This window comes from Leptonychotes weddellii, chromosome 2 (assembly GCF_054177405.1).
Source record: "Leptonychotes weddellii isolate Sample4059 chromosome 2, ASM5417740v2, whole genome shotgun sequence".
NCBI classification, from domain to species: domain Eukaryota; kingdom Metazoa; phylum Chordata; class Mammalia; order Carnivora; family Phocidae; genus Leptonychotes; species Leptonychotes weddellii.
In genome coordinates, this window is record NC_138370.1 from 65,530,778 (window position 1) to 65,556,426 (window position 25,649).

Below are 25,649 nucleotides of genomic sequence, written 5' to 3' on the forward strand. Positions count from 1 at the left end.
ACAAGTTGAACCTTTCCAGAGGGTGAGAGGCTTGTCCCAAGTTAGAAAGCTGGGGCTATGGTGCCGGCCTGTCACCGGCTATCAGGTGCCCAGCTGGCCCGGGGTACCACCAACACCCGAGGTGGCCAGGGGTGGCCAAGCTGCTCACAACTCAGGCACCTGTCTCCTTAGAGAGTCTGAGTCTGAAGCCACCCCAGCTGATACTCAGGCCCTGATCCTGTGGGGGCATGGGCAGAACAGAGCTCACGGCCCCCCACGTTAGTGGCTCGGTATCCTGCTGCCAAAACAGCAGGGGAGATGCTCACAACCAGCTTGAAGGCCCGGCTTCAGCAAGGGCTCAGGCCTGGTTCAGCGAGCTAACTGCACTCCTGGCTCAGTTTTATTCCTTCTGACTTTATTTTCCCTTTTACTAAATGTACCTTAATGTTACTTCCCTTACTTTCATGCCACTTTTGAGTTGTTGTGTTTATGGATTTAGATAAATTGCCTTAAAAACATTTTGAAAGAAGGAAGGTCTGAAAAAATATGGGGATCACTGTTACGGACTTCTCCTAAAATCTAACCTTGAAAAAACTAATATTTTTTTACATTGTTCTGTACTTTTAAAAGCCACAAAACACTGACTTCTAAAAGGAATTTGTTTAACTTTAGCAGTTTCTTATCCCAGGTCCCAAAAGAATAATTCCTACCTCACAGAGTTTGTCTGAGACTGTAAACCCACCCAGGCTTGGGAACCCCTCCCCGGATGAGACAAAGAGATGACAGCAGAAGCAGCCACGAGAGACGGCGCCGAGCCCGGGAGGAGAGGCCAGGGGCTCCTTGGCGCCCGGGCCCATCCAACTGGCCGGTCCTGCACAACCCCCTCCCCCCAGGACTCCAGGCCCTGGAGTCAGCCAGATGGGGGCACTCCATGTGCCAAGCCAGTCTTGAAGTGAAAAGAGGAACATGGAAGGTGCCAACTTCCATGTGAAGGAAAGCCCTTGGCTATTCACTTCTAAAGATTCAATGTCTGCTGAGCAGTCAGGCCAGACACTGCCGCTTTCCAAGAGCAGAACAGGGTGCCTTCCACTTACCATGATAACCGAGACCCCGGTGGTGGTGCTGTTCTGTTTGGGAAGCGCGTTATTAAAGTGCTGTTTGAGTTTACCTGTTACTTCTGCTTGCATATTATTCTCCTGGGAGGCATCATCCTACAGAAAAGAAAAGAATCAAATACAATGATTTCTGATTCTCACACCTAAGTTGTGTTTTCCTTAATAGTCACCCCCACCCCACCATCTCTTCCTGAAAGGGCCCATCTTTACCACAGGGTTAGGGGAACAATGACCTTTTAAAAATAATTACTGTTGTGTAGCAGTCCTCTGTCCTCACAAAGACCCCAGGCCATTTACTCTGTTCCTTAAGCCTACAGTGGGCTGAGGAGGGAGCACCAGTCTCCCAAGAGCACGAAGGAGGACATTCTTTAGGCTTCTGAGACTCTCCACAAAAGGCATAAATCCCACAGAATTTAGTACAGATCCCTCCCATGGACACATCAAAATTAATGAAGAGTTTATTATTTTAATGAAGAATTCGGTTACTTGTTAGTCTTTATCGCTCATGAAGAAATGGCATCTCAGCTACTCGGGCTAAGACCCAAGTCACTCGGCCAGATCCAGAGAGGCCAAAGCCCGATGTCAGGATGTTGGGGTCACAGAGATGGTGGAGGGGCCCAGGGTACCACCCCTCCCCAACAAGCTAGCCAGAGCCCTTGGCTATGTACATTAACCTCACTCTCTCAGAGCCTCTGGGAGTAAGGGAAATGCAAACTCTCCCACCAGCACCATTTAATGGATCACATTTACCCTAAACCCAGAGGCACCACCAAGCCCAGAACTCTGCTCGACATCACGACCCCTCCACCCAGCTCCAGAAGGGACTGTGTCTCAGCCTTCCTACCCACAGCAGGAGGTCTACTGTGACTCTCCTGTGATCACATGCCATCAAGACATAGGGATCAGGGTCTGAAACATGCTCATTCCTGGGCAAATCCTGAAAACTCCCAAACCCCAGAAGCACAGAAGGCAAAAGGTGAAAGGCTCCTAAGAGAGCATTCCGACCAACTCTTTCATTTTGCAGATGAGGAAGGTGAGGGCCAGAAAGGGACAGTGACTTGCCCAGGTCAAACACTCCGAGATCCTCATGCCAACTGCTTTCTCGCAGAGAGCTACCTGCACACTACTTGCTCATGAGAGAAAACAGCCAGTCCCCCTGCCACGGAACGTGGATGCAGAGCTCTGTGTGCACAAAAGCTGCAGTGAGGAAGCACGCTGATGGTTACAGAACTTATAAGTGTTCCTTCCCTGCGAACGTGGGTACTTACTGACACCCAGGGGTGGCTCAGGATTTCTCCCGCAGTACACCGAGCTTCGACGTTTACCTGAAGCATCTGACTGATTAATTCCTGGAAAAAGAAAAACCGTAGAGGAGACGAAGTGGGGAATTCCAGCATAAACACAGAGATCTGAGTTTGCACCACGTACTTCAAAGACCCAGCCAACACAGCTGCTCAGCCATTTCAATGTCAAAGCTACTATCCCCTCCACACCTTCTGCCCACCAGGCGGCTGCACAGACACGGCGGCCTCGCCTCGCTCCGCGAGACAAGAGAAGGCCTCTCCTGGGTCGACATTAAACCAGCATGTTCCCTCCTAAGACTTCTGGTTATTAGCATCATTCCACAGTTTAAAACCTGCAGTACTGTTCCTTTTGGCAAGTCGGTATGTCCCATGCCCACATTCCGATGGGTGTCCAATATGTATTTTTTAAATAAATGAAACACGAATGTTTAGGGTTTAGAGGAACACAGGAGGGTGGCAGGGGCAAACTGGGAAAACACCCAGTCCAGCCTTCAGAATTCCCTTCAGAGTTTCAAGACAATTATCATATGATCTCACTGATATGTGGAATTCAAGAAACCAAACAGACGATCATAGGGGAAGAGAGGAAAAAATGAAACAAGATGAAATCAGAGAGGGAGACAAACCATAAGAGACTCTTAATCTCAGGAAAAAAAAACTGAGGGTTGCTGGAGGGGAGGGATGGGGTGGCTGGGTGATGGATGGACATTAAGGAGCGCATCTGTTGTAATGAGCACTGGGTGTTCTATAAGACCAATGAATCACAGACCTATACCCCTGAAACAATGCATCACATGTTAATTTTTTTAAAAATTAAAAAAAAATTTCAGAGACTATACCGTGGAATGAACTTAAAGAAGAAACACACGTTAAAAGTCAAGATAGACCTGGAGCTTACTACCAAGAGCTGCAACAGCCCCATGCAACAGAGGAGGGCCCCTCTACAAAAAGCAACCCACAGGAACAAACCCAGATGGTACCTTTGCTGAGTCCGTGATGTTATCCCAGTACGGGGCTGGGAACTCCAGCTTCCCAGCCAAGATCTGGTCAAAGAGATCTTCCTGTAGATTGTTCTCACTAAGTCAGTGACAAGGAAATGGAAGAAAAACCAAAGTCATCATACAGTTTTTCAACAAAACGGTCACAGGAAGAGTGGGGTGAGGAGTCTAGTCTCTTTGGCTTGGGCATTTCACATCTCAATTGCACTTGTTATTTTTCCTTTTAGACAATGAGCTAAAGAACATTTCCATAGGCCTGGGTATCAGGGAGAGAGAGGACACAAGACTCAAGGAATCTGTTTATGGATACAGTTTCAGCTTGGGAAGATGAAGTAATTTTGGAGTTGGATGGTGGTGACAGTTTCACAGTATTGTGAATGTACTTAATGCCACTAAAACTGTACATTTAAAAATGGTTAAAATGGCAAATTTTATGTTGTATATATTTTGCCAAATAAAAAAAGGACTCAAGACAAAAATGAAATCCACAAATAGTGTCAGTTCTCATTTCAGAAAAAAGCACCTCGGCATCCGCCTCACTTAATCTCTCATGGCAATCAGAGTGGAAAAGTAGCAAATCTGAGTCAGATCTCCTTGCCCTTCCTCTTTCTGCTTTTCTAATAAAACAGTCAAGATCAGTGAAACAGCTAAGAGATGAAAAAGGTATAAGGAGTCCAGAATCTGAATACAATATTCAAGACATAATTAGCTCCCCATTGGAACTTGACTTTCGTTGAAGCTCCATCTGAAAAAAAGAGCCCATCCAAGACTGGCAACTGGAACTGCACAGGCTGAGGTGGACGGGTCTTGTGGCCGCCTCCAGGTGGGCATCCGTCTTCATGCTGTGCCTAAGTCTGCCACCCTTACAAGTGCTCTTGCACACACACAGCTGGTGCCTAGTGAATAAATGAGGACTTGACTTTCGATGGAAGGAGCATGGAAATGTACAAACACTACTAGGAAAAATTCAGGAAGCTGGATGTCCCCAACTTCCCAGAAAACAGAGCCACAGAGCCACCCTCCACCCCTCTCACTTGGTGGGTGCATCAACGGCCTGAGTGAAAACAAAGTCCTTAGCTTTTCAGACCATTACCCAGCCTTACTGGAAAACTCAGGATGGGCTGTTAGAGTCAGGAACAAAATCCAGGAGTGGAATCAGTCTCGGCTAGCAAGTGTGCTATCTTTCTCTTGGGAGTTCCCAACAGGGCCCCTGCACCTGTTGCTCAGCGTACTCACATGAGACCCTCCGCAGCCTTCTACACAGAAGCCCAGGCCCACTAACTGCCTTCTCCGAGTAAGCACCTGTGGCGTCCACAGAAATAGGTTATTTAAGGCCATGCCTAGAGACAAACTCTGGGGCTGTCTGATGATATGATGATCCCATTCCTGTTCAGTGAACAAGAATATAGGCAAACCTCATTTTATTTGTGCTTCACTTTACTGCACCTTTGCAGCTCATCTGTTTTTTTTACAAAGTGAGGGTTTGTGGCAACCCTGCATTGAGCAAGTCCATCAGTACCACTTTCCAACAGCATTTGCTCACTTTGTGTCTCTGTGTCACATTTGGGTAGTTCTCGCAATATTTCACACTGTTTCATTATTGTTCTATCAGTTATGGTGATCTCTGATCATTGACTACAACTTGCTAAAGCTCAAACCATGGGTAGCATTTTTTAGCAACAAAGTACTTTTTATTTATTACTATTTTTTTATTTTAAAGTAGGCTCCATGCCCAGCATGGGGCTTGAACTCACGACCCTGAGATCAAGAGTCATAATTTCTACCTACTGAGCCAGCCAGGCACCCGTCTTTTTTTTAATAAAGCATTTTTAAATGAAGATATGTACTTTGTTTTTTTTAGACATTATGCTATTGCACACTATTTAATAGGCTACAGTACAGTGTAAACATAACCTTTATATGCACTGGGAAACCAGAAAATTCATCGGACTCGCTTTACTGTGGTATTTACTTTATTGCAGTGTCCTGGGACTGCACTCCCAACGTCTCTGAGGTATGCCTACAGAGTCTGCGAGCTTTGGGAATGTCCGTGACATCTCCCCAAGCCCAGCTGAATCGACCTCTGCCAGTCTGTGAAGTCTGGGTCAAGAGGCACACTGAGGAGAAGTCAGGCCAGACAACCTAGTGAGGCAACAGATCCCCACTGCTGTCCTGGAAAGTGCTTGTCTAGGAGGGCGCACAGATTATTTCTTTCTAAGTGTCTGAATGTTTTCTTTTTCACTGTTACTTTCCTACTGTCAACTCTCCCTCAAAATGAGTGAAGGAGGCACATAAGAACACAATGAGATTTTACAGACATCTTTAGGAGACTGGAGGACCCCAGAAGACAATGTTAGAAAAAGATGTTAAAAATCACCCATTTCCAGAACCATTCCTTTTAGCCATTCTTCTCTATCATTCATCTCCATTTTATTGTCTGGAATACCAAAAAGCTTCTATTCTGTTAATATATATGGCTTTTATTTTGTTAGTAAACAGCTAAAAAGTTGGAAGTGTAGCTGCAGCAAGTCATTTAGGTTCTTGGCAAAATAGTCTGAGTTAACAAACGCAAGCCCATAGGGTCTCAGCAATTAGAAGGCACCTTTTAGGATCCACACTGAGAAATGCAAGCGCTTTGAGAGTTTCAGGCCACCCCTCCCCAGAAGAACAGAAAGTAAATTTATCCTTCTAAATAGTCACATAGTAAAAGCCACCCCGATTAAATCTACACTGGACTTATTAACACATTTATACTCCACAATCTGGCTGAGATGCTTCAGGGCACTTTTAAATCCTAAAACAGTATAGCCCACGGATCAAGGTGCAGTAAGTTTTAAAATGTACGTCAAGAAAAACCTTGAAAACAATAGGAGTTTGAGCACACTCCCTCTTCAACGGCAAACTGTTAAAGGTCTGATGAGGTAACTTGAAATGTTACAAAGGATATTCAAACAGTTCACTTATGGGGAGAATGAATGTATGTTTCAGAAACAACAATATTAACAGTACAGTCATGCAAATATCACTTTATGTCAGTGGCCCCAAGAACAGACTTCCTCAGGCCGTAACTAACCTCGTGGTTGTAGGACCAGCTTCTGAATATAAGTCAGCATTTTTCATAAGGTAGCTTGACCGCTTTGATTAGCCAGACTTACCTCCAGTTCCCACAAAAAGCTGCTGTCCGCTGAGCAACAAGTCACTAGCAATACACACTGTTCAATCTCAGTCTCGCTTTTGTTAAAAAGTAAAAAGCAAAATCAAATAAAAACCCCGCAGACCGCCCTGGCACGTGGAAACACTAGAGGGAGTTGTGAGCACACACTCCTCTAAACTGATCCCTGATAACCCTTTCCCAACTGATCTCAACTTGGGTTAACCTAGGAGGGGAACTCTGCTATAACTGGCCCCATGATTACATGCCATCAAAACACACTACCCCTGCACTTGACTAGTTCCTCAAACAGCTCATCACCCAAACCAGCCAGAACCCAATGGAACTGTAAATGTAAAATGGCCACAAATTATTCCCCTCCAGGAACAGACCTGGTTAATTTACTCTAGGCTCAGGTATTTGACTTCATTTGGTCAGTGGGATATCAATCAACAAAGGTGAGTCAAGTGGAGACTTGGAAAGGGGTTGGGCAAAGGAACTTGCCCTCTCTCTGGCTGCTTTTGGGATCCTGTAGCCACCATCATGTAAAACTGAGGCTAACCCATTGGATGCTGAAAGGCACTTAACCAAGTCTTATCTGTGGTCCCCGCTGACGACACTGAGCCAACTTCTGGGCATGTGAGTGATGCCACAATGAACCACCAAGTCCCAATTAGCCAGCCCAAATCAGAAGAACTGCCCAATTGATCCACAGAACTGACTGACAGCTGTTGGAGTAGTTTGTTAGTCAGCAAAAGCTGACAAGTGCAGTAATCCTACGGTCTGTGTAATCCAGCTAGGCAACGGCCCTAATGATGTTGATGGCCAGACAGAAAAAGCTTCCCACCTGCAGAAACCCAACCCCAGCCACAAGGACAAGGTCCCACTCAAATACTCTTATCTTTCATTTAACCTTTGTTAAATGTCTTCATGCTTTTAGTTTTATTCTTCTTGATCAGTATTCTGGTGATGGGTATCTTTACATGATGAGGCTCTCAAAAGTAGAGACTGAAATCTCCGTGTCACTCTTATGTTTACCATAATGTCAGTAAAAAGAAAACTGTTCAACTCAATTGAAAATTGATCATTTAAAAAAAGGTACACCTTCCAACTTCCCTGTATGTTTCAAAGCTTTATAATAAAATGTTGGGGGGGGGGAGCAGTGAATTCAACCTATTGAACTTACTGACCTAATACCACACCATAAATAAATACGACATCAGAGAACATGCGTTGTTTGCCATTTGATTCCCAACGCTTAGAACAGTGCCTGGCTCACAGCAGTTACTCAACAGTAGTTATAAAATGAACAAAAAGAAGGATGAAAATGAAGAGAGAACTCAAGAAAACTCAGAAGAAAAACATACTTGCATCATTAGATGAACTTCTACTTCCAAGGCATTCATTTGCTCCAAAGAGGGTGATGGAACAGACCAAAAGCAACACTGTGGCCAAAGCCCTGCAATCCCTTTGGGTACATGCTGCTGGGGTACTGAGTGTGCCCTGGGCCGTGTGTCACACACCCCGAGGCCTGTGTGTGGCCACCTCCGCTCCCCACCCCAGGTGAGATACACCATTACCAAGAGTAAGTCTGTGTATTCCCAGGCCTATTTATGCTAAAAGTATTTGTAATTCTACTGCATTAAATATTATGTAAACAGATGAAATTAATTTTAAAAGAAAGAATTCACCGTTTCTATGAGTCTATGAGAACTAAGTTGAATGCTGTGGAAAGTGAGTTGTTAAAAAAAAAAAAAAAAAAAGACCTGCTGTCAAATTAAGTAGGAGAAATGACTTTAACAACAGGGAAAAGGTTTGTTTACCTAGAAGGATCAGATTGCTTCACAAGCATCTTTCAATCTTACCACCCGTGAAAAAGACTGAGAATGGAAATTGTAGACATTGGATGATGGGTGTGTTTTACAGAAGAATGACCGTAAGAAACTCAGAGGACCATACACCAAGCAAAGGCCTTGGCCTCACATCAAAAGTGTGGTCAAGGAATATCCATTAATAGTTGTAAAATAAGATAAAAAGTGAAAGGTATGTTTATATAATTTTTAACTGACATTTTTATTGACCAGTTACTGGTCCTGATTGCCAGGATGAGGATGTCTGCCGATCAGAGGGAGTTTACAATTCAAATGTTGTTACTCAAAGAGCCACTGACCTTCGGAATGGTGGGAATCCACAGAGAAGTATGTATGTGATCACGCCTGCTGCCCAAATGTCCACCTTCAAGCCATAGCTGGGAAAACAAAGTGGGTGGAGGGGGAGAAATAAAGATACTACCCCCCAAGGACCCTCCACGCTACTGGAGTACTTGCCTTTGTTTGTTATGAAAAAGGGTTTTCTCGGTGTCAAAGCGCTCATTTCACGTAAAGGAATTAACTGCCCTTTGGACAGAGGCATCTACTTTTCTCCCAATCTAACCACGGTCTTGGGGGCTACTGCTGTATTTCCAAGATTGGCCTCAGGACAAAAATCCAGGCCTATGGCTCTTGGATATAGAAGCACAAAGTCATGATCAAAGTCATGATGCAGGTGATAGTCTCTCCCACCCTCCACCTTCCCAGGAGGCCAGTGAAATCACAGCAGCTGGCGCAGCTACACATACCTTTTACCACCAAAGTGAGAGTACCAACCAGAGCTACCAGGAGTCTTACCCAGTTTCAGCAATTATTTCTGGAGCTACATAAGTCGGCGTGCCACAGACTGTATATAAAGGGCCTTCCACCACAGTGGCCAGCCCAAAGTCTCCCAGTTTCAAGGACTTGGTTCCGTCGGGATATTCACACACCTGGAACAGAAACCAGCCAATGATCAGTAGTTCCTTTTCTCAATGATTCCAAAAGGGCCCTTGGAATTAGGTAGAAACGACACAGATAGATGTATTCATCAACTAAAAAAAAAAACAAAAAAACAAAACTCTCCCTGTGATAATAACACCATGATTTATTTTTGATGCTTTAAAGCTCTAAATTTTTTCTTTAGAAACTTTGCATGATTGTGTGGAATTTGAAAGACGGTATCTTCCATCTTTGTAAAAAGCTCCTTATCTAGGAGTAAAATGAATATGGGCTGACACAACAGGCGGGGTGTAGGCAGCTGCTTACCCGATGTGGCTTGAGAGGCCTCTAAACCCGGAATCAGGAAACTGACTGTTGTTACATGTTCACGGTGTGTGAGGTACTTGAGAGTCTCAGAAATGGTGTTTGTTGTGTCCACTAAAACACTTTCATGTTTACTTTAGAACATAAAATCCGGGTTTGTTTTTTTGGACAGTCCAATGATGAATATAAATATTTCATAGGGGAAAATTTTGTAAGTTTAGAAAGAAAATAAACTTGGGAACAGACAGCCTGAACCTGAATAACCAACCACTCCACCCATTTCCTGGTTGCGTGACCTTCGCAAGTCACTCCCTGAACATGTTTCTTCACCTGTGAGAGATGAGAATAGTCCCTGACCCATGGGGTTGGTGTGAAGAGACCAAGCTTGGATCAGGGTTCAATGAATGCTCCTTCCTTTCCCAGAAGGACTGGCTGATAAGATAAGTAACATATTAGAAACGGTTTAACAATGCTGGTGAAGATATGGAAGATATGAATGCGCTTTGCTTACAGGGGAAGCAGTCTTTCTAGAAGACATTTCAGCAACATGTGAATTTCTTAAAAATTATTTATAACACTTGATCCAGTAAATCTACTTCTAAGAACCAATCCTAAGGGAATAGAGATGAACCCAAAGGTTACACACAAGGCCACCAATCTCAGAATTTATCTATGTTTTTAAAAACTGGAAGGAACATAAATGGCAAATAGGACAATGACTTCATAAATCATGGTACATTCCTATAATAAAACACTATACAGTCACTAATAAGCACATTTCAAATAAGTATTAATCCTATGGAAAATATTCACTATATTACAGGAAAAAAGAATATTCAAAATTATATATTCAGTATAATACACCAAAACATTCAGTTTATTTCTAGGGAGTAGCACTAAAGATTACTTTAGCTTTCTTCTTTATACTTTTCAATAGGTTTCCAAAATCTTTACAATGAACACGTATTGGTTCTATAATCAAGAAAAATTAATTTTATATATAAGCAAACTTTCCTTATGGGATCCAAGTCTGAAAGTTACATTTTAAATAGATGGTTTTTAGATTTAACTGCATAACCTTTAACGTGCTTGCCTATTCATCTCTCAGATGTCCATTTTGAGAAGGGTGAATTTCAGAGAATAACTGCAGAGATCTAATCTGTACTAATGTAATGTCTTTCCCTACTTTTATAATTTTGTTCTATTTAGTTTGCTTTTCCTCATATTTTACTATGAACTGAACCAGATCCTCACTCAAACCACTCCTTACTGAAGGATGAGCAATTTAGAAAATTATGTTTTTTCAAGATAAGCATGTTAATAACATCTTCCATTAGTCTGATACTTAATGAGGGGGAGTGATTTATAGACATCGTGAAAAAGCATCAAAACCTCAGGGCTCCCCCATGTCAGCGATACCCAGTCTAGAGAGGCATTTAAAAAGCATGACACAGGAATACCTTCCTTACCTGTGATGTCCTCATCGGTTTAAGAAGAATGTTTTTCACCTTAGTATTTTAGTAACTGCTTCCACATTTATGTACTAAGTATACATCCCCTGCACACATCTTTATGACTTTTAGGTTTCATGGGAGTGATGGTGAGGCTGTAGAGTCCCTCACAGATATTTATCATTCTGAGTCAGCCACAGCTCAGCAGAGGCATATTCAAAGCTACTAATGATTTAGCCTAAAGCAGGAGAAACTAGGTTCTCAGTCTTGCCAGGGTCTTAGGACGACTTTCCATCCATTATGTTTAATGTAAACATTAACAAGAACAATCCGATATCGAGAACTACAGTTAGAATTTATGACGCATTTACTGAAACCCAGACTTCAGAAATTCCCTAAGTAATTGCAGTGATAAGAACATTCTAAGCAACATTATAATTTTAAATGTCTGTATCATGAAAGCAAAAAAAAAAAAAAAAGTTTTATTAATGTCATTGTTATTTTGTTTTTACAAGTTTAAAATACACTCATTAGGTACATTTTTTTTGAAAAATAGTGTTTACTTTAGACATGCAATTTACAGATGCCTGGGGGTATTTGAGGGTTGTCATCAGATACTCAGAAGTCCCCAAAGCCCCATTTCTCATATCCCCTATAAGGAATTCCGAGTCAGATGCAGGAGCATAAATAGAAAGGTACTGGGCAGTTCATAATCACTGAATTATGTCTGGGCAAGTGGCACTCCTTGGCTAAACATCAAAAGAGAAGTGTCATAAGGAGCAGACAAGCCTGAAATAATACTTTATCTGATTCATCTCTTCCCAACGCTAGACACAGAGGCAAATATGTGAAAGATAATAGGAGTCCATTTCAAAATCTTAGCTGGAAATTCTCTTCAAAGCAGGAATATGTATCAATACATACAGATGCACATGTGTGACACTGCTTTAAGAGACTGACACTGACATACACACATATGGCATTGCTTTAAGAGACTGATTTGAAGAAAGAGCTGAACAAATGCATAGGGGACTCCAAAGGCCTTCTGTTTTGGCAGAGTGCTCCATTCTCTCCCCAGTTACTGACATCTCACAGAACTACAGAGATTCCAATGCTTTTTCCACACATGATCTCACTGGACCTGAGAGTCACCACCCACCCCCCCCCCCCAAGTGAATAGGAAAATAACTGTTACCTCTGTTTTACAGATGAGGAAACTGAGGCACAGAGAACTCAAGTTGCTAAGAGCTACCAAGTGGGGATTCCAGCCAGTACCTTTACCATCCCACGGCACCATCCTGCAACAGGTCTGAAGGCAAGAGAGTGGTCCTGGCAGAACCCCGACTGCAGCCTGCACCCACACACAGATGCTGAGTAATCTCAACAACCACAACCGCTCAAATGCCCCACCGCCACCCGCTGAGATGTGCTCTGTCAAAAGTTGCACTCAGAATGCAAAAGTTTAAGATGTGAGGAATGCAGATCCCACATACGAAGCGAACACTGCGTGTTCTCTAAATAAAATGTCAACATAATGATTTAGAAGGGCTTCAAATATGAGAAACCAACCCTCTTCTCTCCCCAGTCCCCAGAACTCCTGGAAAAGCAGAATTTATCACTGGTCTCTCATAGTTAAGTCTGACAGGGCACCACCAGGCTGTAACTCACAGCATTAATGGCCACCCCTGTGCTCCCTGACATGGCGACCCATACATCTCTGCTGGCAGGGGTTTAAATTATGACACTGCTCCCGGAGAAGGCAATGCAAATCAGATGTCTGAATGCTCTGGTGCTTAACAACGGAATTCGCTTTTAGAGTAGGAAGAGCCTGACAGTCACTCTTTGTATTTACTTTTAGTGCCTCAATGGCACTTTTTCATCCTAGGGCAATGCCAACCTGCTGACTGAATGCAGAATCTGCAGAGTGGTCTAGTTAAGTTTTCAATGGCAGGCACATATTTTACTTAGATATGTGCAGCTAAGGGCTTCGAAAGCCTGACCCTTTTATATCACACATTAGCCTCATCCAGACATCCGTTTTATCATCTTCTTCCTTCTCCTCCCCTTTGGGTAGCAGAGTGGGGTTACGGCAGGTCTTGAAAAGGGGTGAAGACTCATCTAGGGCAAGTTAGACTGGATGAGGAAGTTGGTTCCACTTTCCTGGTTACATTCTGAGACAGGTCATTTTGGAGACCCCTGGTTCCCATCATGTGACACAAGAAAAGGAGGCAGTATCGGACTCTGAGATGTTCCACACATTGTGAGTGGAAAACAGAAGAAAGGGCAGGTGAGAGTGGAATCAAAGAGCTGGGAAATGGACACTGCCTGGCTTACAGGCTAGTTCGCCACGACCTCAGTCACCTTCCTCACCGGGCCTCAGCAATCAGAACTGCAGTATGGGCTGGCTCCACAGTAACCGATTGTCCTTAGGGACCTGTGGCTCTGTATTTCCAGAAAACATCAATAACCACAGCCACCAGGGTGAGGTGGGCCATGGACAGCAGGGAGAAATGAAGGAGGCATCCTCATTAACACTATGGCATTGACATCTGGCCATAGCCAGAGGAAGCCCTGCTACCCTTGTTTCTGAAGCCCCTGGCCAATCTCAGTCCCGTGGTGGAGGAGCCTGGGCCTGACAGGTCATAATGGCTGAGAAGACTGTTTTGAGGAGAGAACACCATATCCTCACTTCTGTCCTGAGGCCCAGTCTACAATTGTCTCCATTCCTTCCTAGAGTTCATAAAACCAAGTCTATAATACATCTTGTTTTACAGAGAAAGGATATTTATTTTCCCAATAGGAAAATCTAGACATGAAACATAACTCCTCAAGGCAGAAGACAGTAAGAAAGAAAAAAAAAACCTCACATACTTTTAAATGGATACTCAGAAATCATCAAATGGTATTACCAAAAGGGGAAGATGGATTCACAGAAAGCTCCCAGGATGGCCTAAAAGCCTCAACCTCAATGCATATTCCTTTGAACAATTATTTGCACAGTGCGAGTATGAGGCAAGCTGGAAAGACTTGAGTTCGAGTACCAGCTGTTAGCTAGCTGAATGACTGTCAATGCTCAGGCACCAACCATTTACTCCACGTCCACCGTGTGCTTCGTTGGTACTGTTCAGGGCACTGGCGACATGCAAATAATGGAGACACAAACCTTGTCCCTAATGGTGCTTATCTAGAGAAGGAGTCACTCAAGTACATGATAAACTCACCACACCAGGGCATGTAGAGCGGAAACTAGAGGGGGCCATGACTGACTCTGTCCGGGAAGTCAGGAGTGATGTCAAAGAAGACATGCCTTTTGCTCAGTGTCTTATGAGAGGAACACGTTTGCCACGTTGCCAGGAGAGGACATTGCAAATGTAGACCAGTATGGAAATAAGCAATGATATGTAATGGTGTTGATAAAGTTAAGTCTTAACTAATGACTAGGGATGGGAAAATCAGAGTTTGGATTATCATGATATAGAATACTCAGAAAACCCCACCTCCTAAGCCATAATGATGACAATACTCAGTCCTGAAAGGTAGAAATAGACGAAAAAATGGTCCTGTGTGTGTTTGGGGGGATGTGTGATGGTCGAAGTCCCTAGTAAGCTTCTCTAAAATTCCTCTACCATGCAGACACAAAGGTTGGCCCAATTAGCAAGCTGTGTTTACTAAGGCCATCATGGAGATGTGCTAAATATGACATGAAGATTGAGTGCCAGTCTGGACAGATGGGTGGGGAAGGGTTAGTAACAGGAGAGGAGGCTGGAAAGGTAAATTGGGACCAGATTATGAAGCCCTCTGAGTGCCACAGACTTTCTTCTGTAGAACAATGGGACGCAGGGGACTTCTCAGCCAGAAAAATTAGCATCTGAGTCTAAATTTCTGTACCTATAAAGCTGAGGTAAATGGACTAGATTATTCCCAACGTTCTGTCCTGCACATACATGAACCATCATATTCTATTTCTGTCTCCTCCAAGCTCCTAATTGTCTAATTTATTCTTCAAAGTTTTGCCTCACAACATAGTTTTCCTTCTTACCTTTCTTTCATCAGTACCATCAATCAAAATGCAAATGGAAACGTGTTTTCTAATGTCTGATAAATAATAAATACAAAAATGCATATCAATTTAAGAAATCCATTAATAATTTATGGTCATTGACTTGAGCCATGGTGATTCTCTAAATTTAAATTCTCTCGGTCCCTTATTGCAGGATTGGTACAGACTCTAAAGTGATATTGTTTGCATGTGATCATGTCATGTTAAAGGAAGAGAGGATGCATTGGAACCAAAAAAGCAGAGATGGCATACCAAGAGGTTCTCCGGCTTGATGTCTCTGTGCACAATGCTAAGACCATGAAGATACCTGAGGGCATTGGCCAGGTTGTACACCATCGCACTGCCGTCTCTCTCAGTGTACTTGGTTGAAGAGGTAATTGCATCAAAGAGATCTCCACCCTGATGGACACATAAAAGAACACAGCAAAATGTCAACAGTGACAATCCTGTGAAGGTAACAAAGAAGGTTCATCAGCCTGGAGTAGATGAAAAAAATGACACAAGTGCCATGAACAATTATTATAAATAACAAAAGTTTCAAGGTAGCAAAACATGTTTCCAATGCGAGCCTTCAAGAATATGGTAAGTCTTGGGATTTGGCACCAATGAAATCTCTTGAAATCTTCCATCCTCTTACTTTGACCAATTCCATCACCAGGAAGAGCTCAGTAGCTGTTTCCATCTCCTCAACCAGCATGATGATATTTGGATGTTTCACCCTGCGCAGGATGGACACTTCATTCTCAATCAGGTGCTCCTGTCAAAGGAAGGGTTTAGAGAGGGTTTAGAGAGGTGGGTCAGAAACCACAGAAACCTCTTCTCTAGCTCTATATTCTGGAAGATGCACTACTGTAGACTGGATGCCGAAGCAAGCATCTCCCTTGGTGCAAAGACAAAACCAAGCCCTGGCTGAGTTGGTTTCCATAGGGACAGGACAAGTCAGTGTGACATGTCATTGTCACTAACAAAAAGGAACTGATATCCTCAAAATGTCCCTTGAAAGGGCTCAATGGTGCCACCCTGGCACATAAAATATACTACCTTCTTGTCTCTTCATTACCGCCAATGCTTAAGAGGTCATGACACTGAGAAAGCTTGGGCACAAAGCACCGTGCTTTGTGATTCAGCTGGAACCACTTTTTTTTTTTTTTTTTTTTTTAAGAGAGGGAGAGAGAGAGAATGTTAAACAGGCTCCACGCCCAGGGCACAGCCCGACACAGGGCTCAATCTCATGACCCCGAGATCATGACCTGAGCTGAAATCAAGAGTCAAATGCTTAACTGACTGAGCCACCCAGGCGCCCCTGGAACCACTTTTTGAGTATACACTCAAACTCAAGATCAAGTATACAAGGAAACTGCATGTGTATGGAATACAACTTGAGCATTAAATTTTTTTAAACCATTACTAATATGAATTTGAGTTTCATGTTGAACGTACGAGAAGAAAAAAAAAAAAAAAAAGGGTCCCCTCTATGGCTGGGTATGGAATCATTCGCCAGAAGGATGTTCCTTACAGTCTCGTATTTCAGAAATCAGGAAACATTGAGTACCACAGGGACCACTATTTTCATTTTAGCTCTAACCTCTTCCCTGAAAATACTACCTGATTATCAATCCTGGTGAGTCATGCAGCTGGGATCAGCACTGTAGCAAAATGTTTACCCACAGCATTAAGGAATTATTCTCAATACGCCAAACATGAATCATGAACAACTACTGCTCTATTTTTATGAGGTATGAAAACATTTCAATAAAATCACATTTGTTAATCCTCATGAGCTATAACAATAAATTATTTTGAATTTAGGGTATGCTCTGTTAAATTAACTAATTGCCCTCTGACACATTCTGGGTTTTCAAATATAACTTTTACATAAAACTTACCATATGAGAGAGAGCTTTTGCTACCTAAATACACACATATGTATATATCCGTGTGTGTGTGTGTGTGTGTGTGTGTGTGTCCCCCTCATAGTGTTCCTTTCACCTTTGCTATCATCAATCTTAGCACTAAATTTAGTGTTCCACTGAAGTGGTAAGATAATTATGTCTAGGTCAAGATGTCATTTAGGTTCTCCACTTCATGCATCCATGTGGACACGTCTTTTTACTCTAAGCCACCTCAAACAACAGATTAATATACATTATATCAAATGAATGAGGAGCACCCACAGGAACCCTGTGCAAACTCCTGCCCACATGGGCCATTTCTCCAGCGCTGAATGCACTGTGCTTGTCCAAGTAGTCACTCAGTGAATGTTGGCAAATGACAGTGCAAATGCTAACCTGAAGCAAGAAAAGAAAAGAACCAACATTTACTAGGAACCTAGTCACTATTTGTCAGTCTCTTTGCAAAGGAAGTATTTGTGTAATGTCTTAACACTTTATCCTTAGAACAGTGTTTTGAGGGAAAATGCAAACCTAGGTTTCTGACATCCAAGCCCACATTTTTTGTACAACACAATATATCACCTTTTAAAAAGGAATACTTCGGTAAAAGAATTATTTCCAAGTGAAAATGATAGCTGCAAAGCAGAAAATTCTTAATTCCTTGAAAAGACAGGAACGAGAGAGGTCCAGGCAGAATCACACCAGGCTTTGCGCAGGGAGGAAAATCTATGCCCCTTAATGAGCAGGGGTGGGAAGTCTCCATCCAGCCTGAGACTCAGCAAAGGCTTCCAGATCTCAGACCCTAACAAACCACGACAGGGAGGCCGGGGACAGGGCCGCCTACCCATTAGCAATCCCTTCTAAGTTACAGAGCTGCAGCACCAAGCAGCAAACAGTGCCCTGGTCCCTCCCAAGAGAAGCAGCTTGACAGCCAACTCCTTGTGGCCACAGGGACAAAGGCTCAGCAAACTCTCCACATTGGTTCACTTACTTCGAGGCCTCTGGATCATCTGTGCCAAGTCTGCCCTTTATCACACTAACAGGCAGAGTTAGATGTACTTTTGCGAACACGTAAAGGCGAGCAAATGCATTTCTTTCACTCTACGTGAAGCCAAGACAACAGGAGTTACTACCACTGCAGTAAGAAAGGCGTTTTATTTTAAAGCTAAATGGATCTATCACTTCAGTACACCCCCCCTTCCTCCCTATTGTCTCTGAAGTTGGAGGAGTCTGTAAATTTCCCTCTATTCAGGGGCTCTGGTAGGGATGCTAATTGAGAGTGACACATGTAAAATCATCCCTATCACCAGTACCCCAGGAGCTCTCTCAAATCCCTGTTAAAATAAGATGTCTACCACCTAGGGAGACAACACCTCTCAAAAGTTATCTTTTTCAAGAAAGGCTCAAGAGAAAGTCTTCTGGGAACTTTCTGATTGTGGAACTTCCCCAGGACCACCAGCAGCGCTACATCTGAAATACTGAGCAAGTGCTGCCGCATGCTGCCTGCCATGGCTCATTAGCTCAGCCCTGGGCTCTCCTCCACGAAGGCTAGGGTTCTACTCACTCAGTGAGTTTCTGCTGGAATGTGGGAGATGGTAGCCTTTGTCCCGCAACCTCTGACTGCGCCTGTAAAACTGTGTGGGAAGGAACAACCTGCTTTTTAAACTGATCATCATCGGAAGCAAAACAAAAGTAGCCCATAAAAATCTTTACAAATGTCATCTCCGATTTCTTAGGCAACCCCTGTGGAATCACTGTGCCCAATACGTAAAAACACTCTCTAGATTACATTTGCCAGGAAAAAATCTCTCAATACAGTACAAGCGTCACTTTTCTCTCAAACTGCCGTGAACTTACATTATTCAGCCATCTACCATTATTCCTGTTAAGTGATTCAGGACTCTAACTCCAAATAATTTACATATGAATCATTTCATGGCAGTGTTCCAGGGTTCTGAGTGAGAGTAAATACAAAGAAAACTGCTAACTTGGCAAAAGATACCACCTTATCTTTGGCCATGGTGGTTTTTAATGAGAGAGAGATGGATTAGGGAATAAACAACTCTCCCAAACAAAATTAATCATCTTGTCTCTAATGGCCCCAGCCCCACAAAGCAGCCTTTCCTCCTGTGCCTTCTGTCCGGCTAAATCAACCTGGCTGCCCAAAGCAGACAGTGTTCTCCCAGCCCCTCCCTCATCCTCCACTACAGCCCATCAGTCCCCAGCTCCTGCCAGGTCCACCTTCTCAACAGCCTCTGAATCCACCCATTCACTTCTATCCCTATTGTCAATCTCTTGCCTGGGCCTCCAGGTGTTTGTACAGGTTTTCTCTGTCTGGAACCCCCGCCCCCCCACAACACACACACTCCTTGGGGGACTCCTCTGTGTTCCTCAGGTCTAGATTGGACCTCACCTCCTCTAAATAGCCTCCCCCGCTCAATCGTGGCTGGGTTAGGCACCTTCCTTCTCTCTGTGCCCCCTGTTCTTGCTTCAATCACTGCTCTCACCCTGCTGTCTGAAGGCTTCTGTTTACCTCGCTCTCCAGCAACCAGCACAGTTGGTTCTGAAGTGTATGAGTGAGTGAATAAAGACAGCATGCATTGCTCTTGGCCAACAGTGGCTTTCCAGCTGGATTCCACATTGCTTAGTGAGTATTGCTCCCCAATGAGAGGGAGAAAATGTCCAAATCACCCCATATGATTTCTGTAGTAAGATGTATGTAGTGGATTGAATAACGGCCACCCAAAGATATCAAGGCCTAACCCCTGGAACTTGTAAATATAACCTTATTTGGAGAAAGGGTCTTTGCAGATGTGATTAACGATTCTGCAATGAGGAGATAACCCTGGATTATCTGGGTGCCATCACAACTGTCCTTATGAATGGAGGCAGAAGGAGATTTCACAGACAGAAGAGGAAAAATAAACACACAGAGGAGAGTGATGTGAGGACAGAGGCCAAGATTGGAGGGATGTGGCCGTAAGCCAAGGAATGCCATCAGCCACCAAAGCTACTCAGAGTCAAAGAACAGATTCTCCCCTAGAGCTCCAGAGGGAGTATGGATTTCAGACTTCTGGCCTCTAGAACTGTGAGAGAATAAATTCCTGCTGTTATAAGCCACCAAGTTTGTAGTAATTTATTCCAACAGCCTCAGGAAACAAATACAATATACATTTGGATTTGTGTTGTGCTTGGGCCCATTACATGGAGGTGATGAATGCGTAACTGTGGGAAGAAAAGGGCAGACCACTTCGAAGCACCGTAACAGAGAGCTCAGAGCTTCGTACACTATGCAAATTTAATAAATAATCATTTAGAATGAACACTTTTTAGAATATTAGATACAGAAGAATTCTTTTTTTTATGCTGTTAGTCACCATACAGTCTATCATTAGTTTTTGATGTAGTGTTTCATGATTCATTGTTTGCGTGTAACACCCAGTGCTCCATGCAACGGAAGAATTCTTAAATTTACAAACACCACAGCCTTCTCAACAGCCTCCATAAGTCTGGCCCCATGGCAAATCTTGTAATGATCTCCTACTCAGAGGCACCTAACATGCTTTCCATCCTCTGGGCCTTTGCTCAGGCTGTGCTAGGCCCCTGGAAGGCTTTTCTTTCATTGCTTCTATTGAAGTCCTAACCACTGCTGGAGTTTCAGCTCAAATGCTTACCCATGGCATCTTCACTGATCACCTACTTCACTCATGTGCTTCCTCCAAACTCCCATATATTCTCTGCAGAACTGGTATTAATTTATATGTGAGATTACCCTATTCCTAGCACAGTTTCTTGCACACACATCAAATTTTAGATAAATGAGTCAATTAATCTGATAATGTACAAGTATATGACAGAAAAGCAAACAGAAGGCCAGAAAAGGTTGAGATTTTTTTCTCCAGGTTCTTATTACATGAACAAATGAATAAATTGAACTTGAACAGGGAACGTGGCAGACTGGCTAATGTACAGGCTACATAATCAACGAGCACAAAATTCCAATCACTGCTCTGCCTCTGTGTGACTTTTGGGAAGCTATTTAATCTGAACCTCTGTGGATCAGTGAAACTGGTATATCTTGTTTAGCAAATCATTAAAGGTAATGTGCAAAATTCCTCTATGTCCAAGCCTGGACAGATGATACATTTTAGTAATTTAGTTTCTGTGTACAACCCACAAAACAGAGGTAACCAACAACACCCCAGAATAGTAGCTGATTCCACTATGCCTCCCCCTAGGTTTTGTCTTAAAAAAGAAATTCTCTATACCAATTTTTTCAAAAATAAAAGTCAACAGGGAAATCAACCTATTTGGAACAAACCAAGTTTTTAAATTATAATTTTATACAAAGTAGAAATAGTTGCTCAAATAAGCAAAATGTGAGGATGGAAATAAGCATATGATCATGAATTATAAAAACAGGATGACATTCAACGACAAGGAAAAACAGATCCAAATGTTTAAAGTGACCTAATCATTTGCCTCGGCATTTAGTGTACCAGACATATTTTTGCACATAAAGAGCTTTTTTGAACGACTAAAACAGCTGCTTAAAATTTAATCAGGTAAACAATATCCCTACCACAGCAATTTTTTTTTTACTTTTTTGATAAAAATACTTTATTACAGTTGCTTAGAACTTGGCTCCCAAAATTATGACACATTCTGCTTAAATTCCACAATACCAGAAAGAGCAACACTTACTTACATATGAGGAAAAGGCTTTGTAGTTAAAAATTTAATAATATTGTTAGAACAATAAGTAAAAGCACACATTTTATTTAAAGAATATTAACTTTTGGAAAATCTTACTTATTCAAAGAAAAGGGGGGCATTTTGTACAGTCTCTGCTTCATTAGCTGTCACAGTGTGGTTAAAAAAAAACAACGTATGACAAATTTGCCTTTTGCCTTTCTCAAACTTCAACATAATAATAATATTTTAAGTTTTCTGTGAAAAATACATAGTTTTGTAAATTTCCAATGAAGGCCACTTCAGGAGTTCCATTAATATAAAATCACGACTATCGCTTTAAATCTTAATTATACATTCTGAATTTGTGGCATATTAATAATGTTAACAGTTAACATGTGCTAAAATCTTATATACTGGTATTTCTCTACATGTTTTCCATACCTGAATTCAGTTAATCCTCACAATAACCTTGTGTCTTAGATATTATTAACAACCACATTTTAGAGGAAGAAACAAACACAGAGGGGTTAAGTAACTTTTCCAAGGTAGCACAGCAAAAAGAAGCAGAACCAAGACTAAAACTTCATACACTCTGGCACTAGAACAGCACGGTTCAACAGAAATAGAATGTGACCTACATATAGAAATCTAAATTTTCTGATGCCCACATTAAGAAATGTAAAAAGATGCAGATAACACTAATAACTTACATAACCCAATATATCCAAAATATTATCATTTCAAAATGCAATCAAACAAAAAAGAAATTAATGAGGTACCACACTGTTTTTTCGTACTGTCTACAAAAATCTACTGTGTATTCTAATCTACACTTTAATTCAGACTAGCCACCTAGGAGTTCTTGAGCCTGCTTTCTTAACTGCTATGCTAACAAAGTAATTTTAAAAAGGTCTTTGTCATCCAAGCTATTATCTTTTCAAACATAGTTAACATATCAATACTCCAGCAGCACTTCATCATTTGATCTTTCCCAGATCAGCCTGAGAGTGGGACAGAAGAAAAAAAGTTGATGGGGGGGAGGGGCAATTCTTCATGGTGTTTCTACACATCCTCTATCAGCTTTTGTTACAAACTATCTTCCCAAGGGTATTTGTAACATAGAGATCGTAGAGATAGGGTCTCCCTCAAGGGTAGAGGACAGATTGGTTTCCTGACCATTATCATAAAAATAGTTTTCCTCTGGGGCAAAGTTTGGACAGGTTTGCTAGCAGCCCCCTCATAAGACTGGCGGTTTACTAAGCTTGAGGATCCTCAGCTGTGATCTAAACCTATTCTGTGTATAGCAACCGGCCGAGCCCCTCTGCATCACTTCCGTGGGACTTGGGAGCTAAGAGGACCAAAGCTACCTGCTGTGCCACAAGTTATAAAAGTCTTTTGTCTCTGACCCAGCAATCCTGTGTCTTCAGCCAGCATCCATAAAGCAAGAAGGCTAACTCGTCAGTTGGAAAGTAAGGTGAAGTCTTAGACTCATCACAGTTCGTGACAGATCTTTTGAGCATTGCTGAGTTTTCATATAGGCATCTCCCAAAGAAGAGAACTTATATTTTCTATAGCTAGGACCGGATCAAGTCAATTTATTATTTTAGGATTAAAGTGAAAAATGACAAGGAAAAAAAAAACCATGTTGATAGTGTTTCCCCTATTATTATCAATGGTCTATTCCTATTAAGGCCTTGTCAATGCCCACTTAAATTCCTTCACCGCAGTAAACATCTCACCAAGTTTCTCAGTTTCTTATACTGTACCTTTCCACAACATTTGGCTTTGTCTATAATCTTCAGGGCAAATTCCTTTCCAGTGGACCTATGAAATAATCAGAGAAAGGCAATTAAAGACACAAAGATACAATCATTCCCGATTTCCTCTACTAAAGGAAACGAAGATATTCTTCTAAATATCTTTTAGAATAGGAAAACGGTTCAACAGAGAAGTACTACCTTCCTCCTCTGTACATTAGGGACGATAGTGAGTGGGGTCAGGGAGAAAGGTACCCCAAAAAAGAAATGAAAAAATCCAAAGCCACACTGTCATTCTCATTTTATGATGTTAATAATTATAATATTAAATAATTCACATATTAAAAGTATTTAAAACTCTGTTGTATCAGAGCTGGACAAGAAATTTTTTCCATACTTAAATCTCAAAAGAGTTCTCTTAGGAGGCAGAATAAAATTAAGAAAAATTAAAATAACTAAAATTTTCTATGATCAATATATCTTTACGTTAATCTACTAATGACTAAAAGGCCCTAGGCTTTCAATATCTCTTTCTCAGCCAAAACTCCAGCTGGTGCCATTTTAGCCACACCCTTAAATGCCTGTATCTGGTAGGAAAGAGATCATTTACTTGGACATACAAATGTTGAGGTTGTTAACGTTTAATCACCTTTAACACAATTTAATCTGAACATGCCAAAAAGTATTGTTTAGCTAGGAAAACAGTTCAACAAAAAACACTGCAGTATTCTGGGAATACATTAGTTCTCTCAAGTGCAACTGCTTTTGCCACATGGTCACAGCACACACTGCGGAAGCTGACCTTAGAAGAGCAACTTTCATTTAAATTGCTTCCGCATAACATAAAACAAACCCTGACTCAGATTTCTAATGAGTCCGTAGAGATCGTATCTTAGATGCTTAATTTGTTACTTGGGTGGCAAACTGTGCACCAGAGCTAAGTAAAAGGACTCAGGGGACAGGGCAGTGTCCTCTACAAGGAGCACGAAAGCTTCACTGGAGATGCGGCAAAATGGAAAAGCTTTCTGGAAAACTCCCCACCAATAATAAAAATTACCACTTAGAAGAAGTAGGGTATTGACCTATAAACACAAAAGCTCTAATCTGAGTCTTTTCCAGTTTGTATATTGTTTACAAAAGGCCTGGAATTTAAAAGAATGGATTTCTTACCACTTGAGAATTTAGGACCTTAAACAACATAAAGTTGAACAAGCAAAAATATAATTTTAATATAGGCAAAAGTTGGCTGACCCTGATCTGAATAGAGTCAGAGCTCATATATCTGAACTCCTAGTATTTACAATTAAGTATTAATTGAGAGGGTTACTGTGGGGCTTAAAGGCAGCATCGAGAACATGCCTGACACAGGTAAGTGCTATAGGAGATTTTTTTTTTTTTTTTTAAATGAATCTAATTCTTTCCTATTCCTCTCTGGCTCGTGGATGAGACCTGATAAATCTCTTAGCCCAACTGCGTACAAAGCAAGTTTATACTCTGGGCCTATACCTATTTTTTCCAGGTCAAACTGCCTGTGGGCTTACAAAACAGCTGGTCCTACCTAACTGTAGACTTTTTCAGGAAGGGGGAAAAAGAGACCTCCCAGGAAGGCCTTTTGTTCTTTCATTCAGCTTAGTAAGAATAAACTCCAGGGGAGAAATGTAGGTAAACAAATGATTATCCTCACCATCCACTCACCTGTCCATGCACTCTTTGACTACTGCAAAATTCCCATCACCAATAACCTTCCCGATTTTGTATTTCTCAAGAAGAGTTGATGATTCAGAACACCTGTTTCCATTCACACCTGCACAAAAGGATAAATGCAAAGTCTAGCAAACACATCAGCATTTCACCTTGATTCCTACATTTCTGTAAAATAATAAATTGCAATGCAATTGATTTCTAAATCTATGGTGAACCATAAGAAAATTTCTAAGCATAGTTTCTGAACACCTGAAAACCTGAATCACCAATTTCCTTTTGACCTTGTTGTGAAATCTGAAACCAACATAATCAATAAACCTAACATATCCCTGAAATATCAGCTGAAATAAGTAAAAGAAAATTTAACCTAAGCTTTGTAAACTTCTTTGTTAACTCTCGAGGAAGGGAAAGGGGATGATGGTGGGGATTC

At 41.9% G+C, this 25,649-nt stretch overlaps 1 protein-coding gene across 10 annotated transcripts in view; it reads right to left on the reverse strand.

Annotated features, from left to right (window-relative positions):
- Positions 1–25,649, reverse strand: part of DCLK2 (doublecortin like kinase 2) — a 146,232-nt gene that overhangs the window by 5,509 nt on the left and 115,074 nt on the right. For 9 of the 10 annotated variants that reach the window (XR_014142811.1, XR_014142812.1, XM_081811777.1 and 6 more), the window contains 9 exons: positions 25,211–25,319; positions 23,525–23,582; positions 15,809–15,928; positions 15,424–15,570; positions 9,214–9,347; positions 8,718–8,795; positions 3,379–3,475; positions 2,363–2,443; positions 1,074–1,190 (listed from right to left, as the gene is read on the reverse strand). Coding sequence is in view for 8 of the 10 variants with exons in the window: in XM_081811777.1 (XP_081667903.1) it covers positions 1,074–1,190; positions 2,363–2,443; positions 3,379–3,475; positions 8,718–8,795; positions 9,214–9,347; positions 15,424–15,570; positions 15,809–15,928; positions 23,525–23,582; positions 25,211–25,319 (941 nt within the window). In the remaining 2 variants the exon portion in view is untranslated. The remainder of the gene's footprint in view (positions 1–1,073; positions 1,191–2,362; positions 2,444–3,378; positions 3,476–8,717; positions 8,796–9,213; positions 9,348–15,423; positions 15,571–15,808; positions 15,929–23,524; positions 23,583–25,210; positions 25,320–25,649) is intronic. The other variant, XM_081811783.1, reaches the window with a different exon arrangement.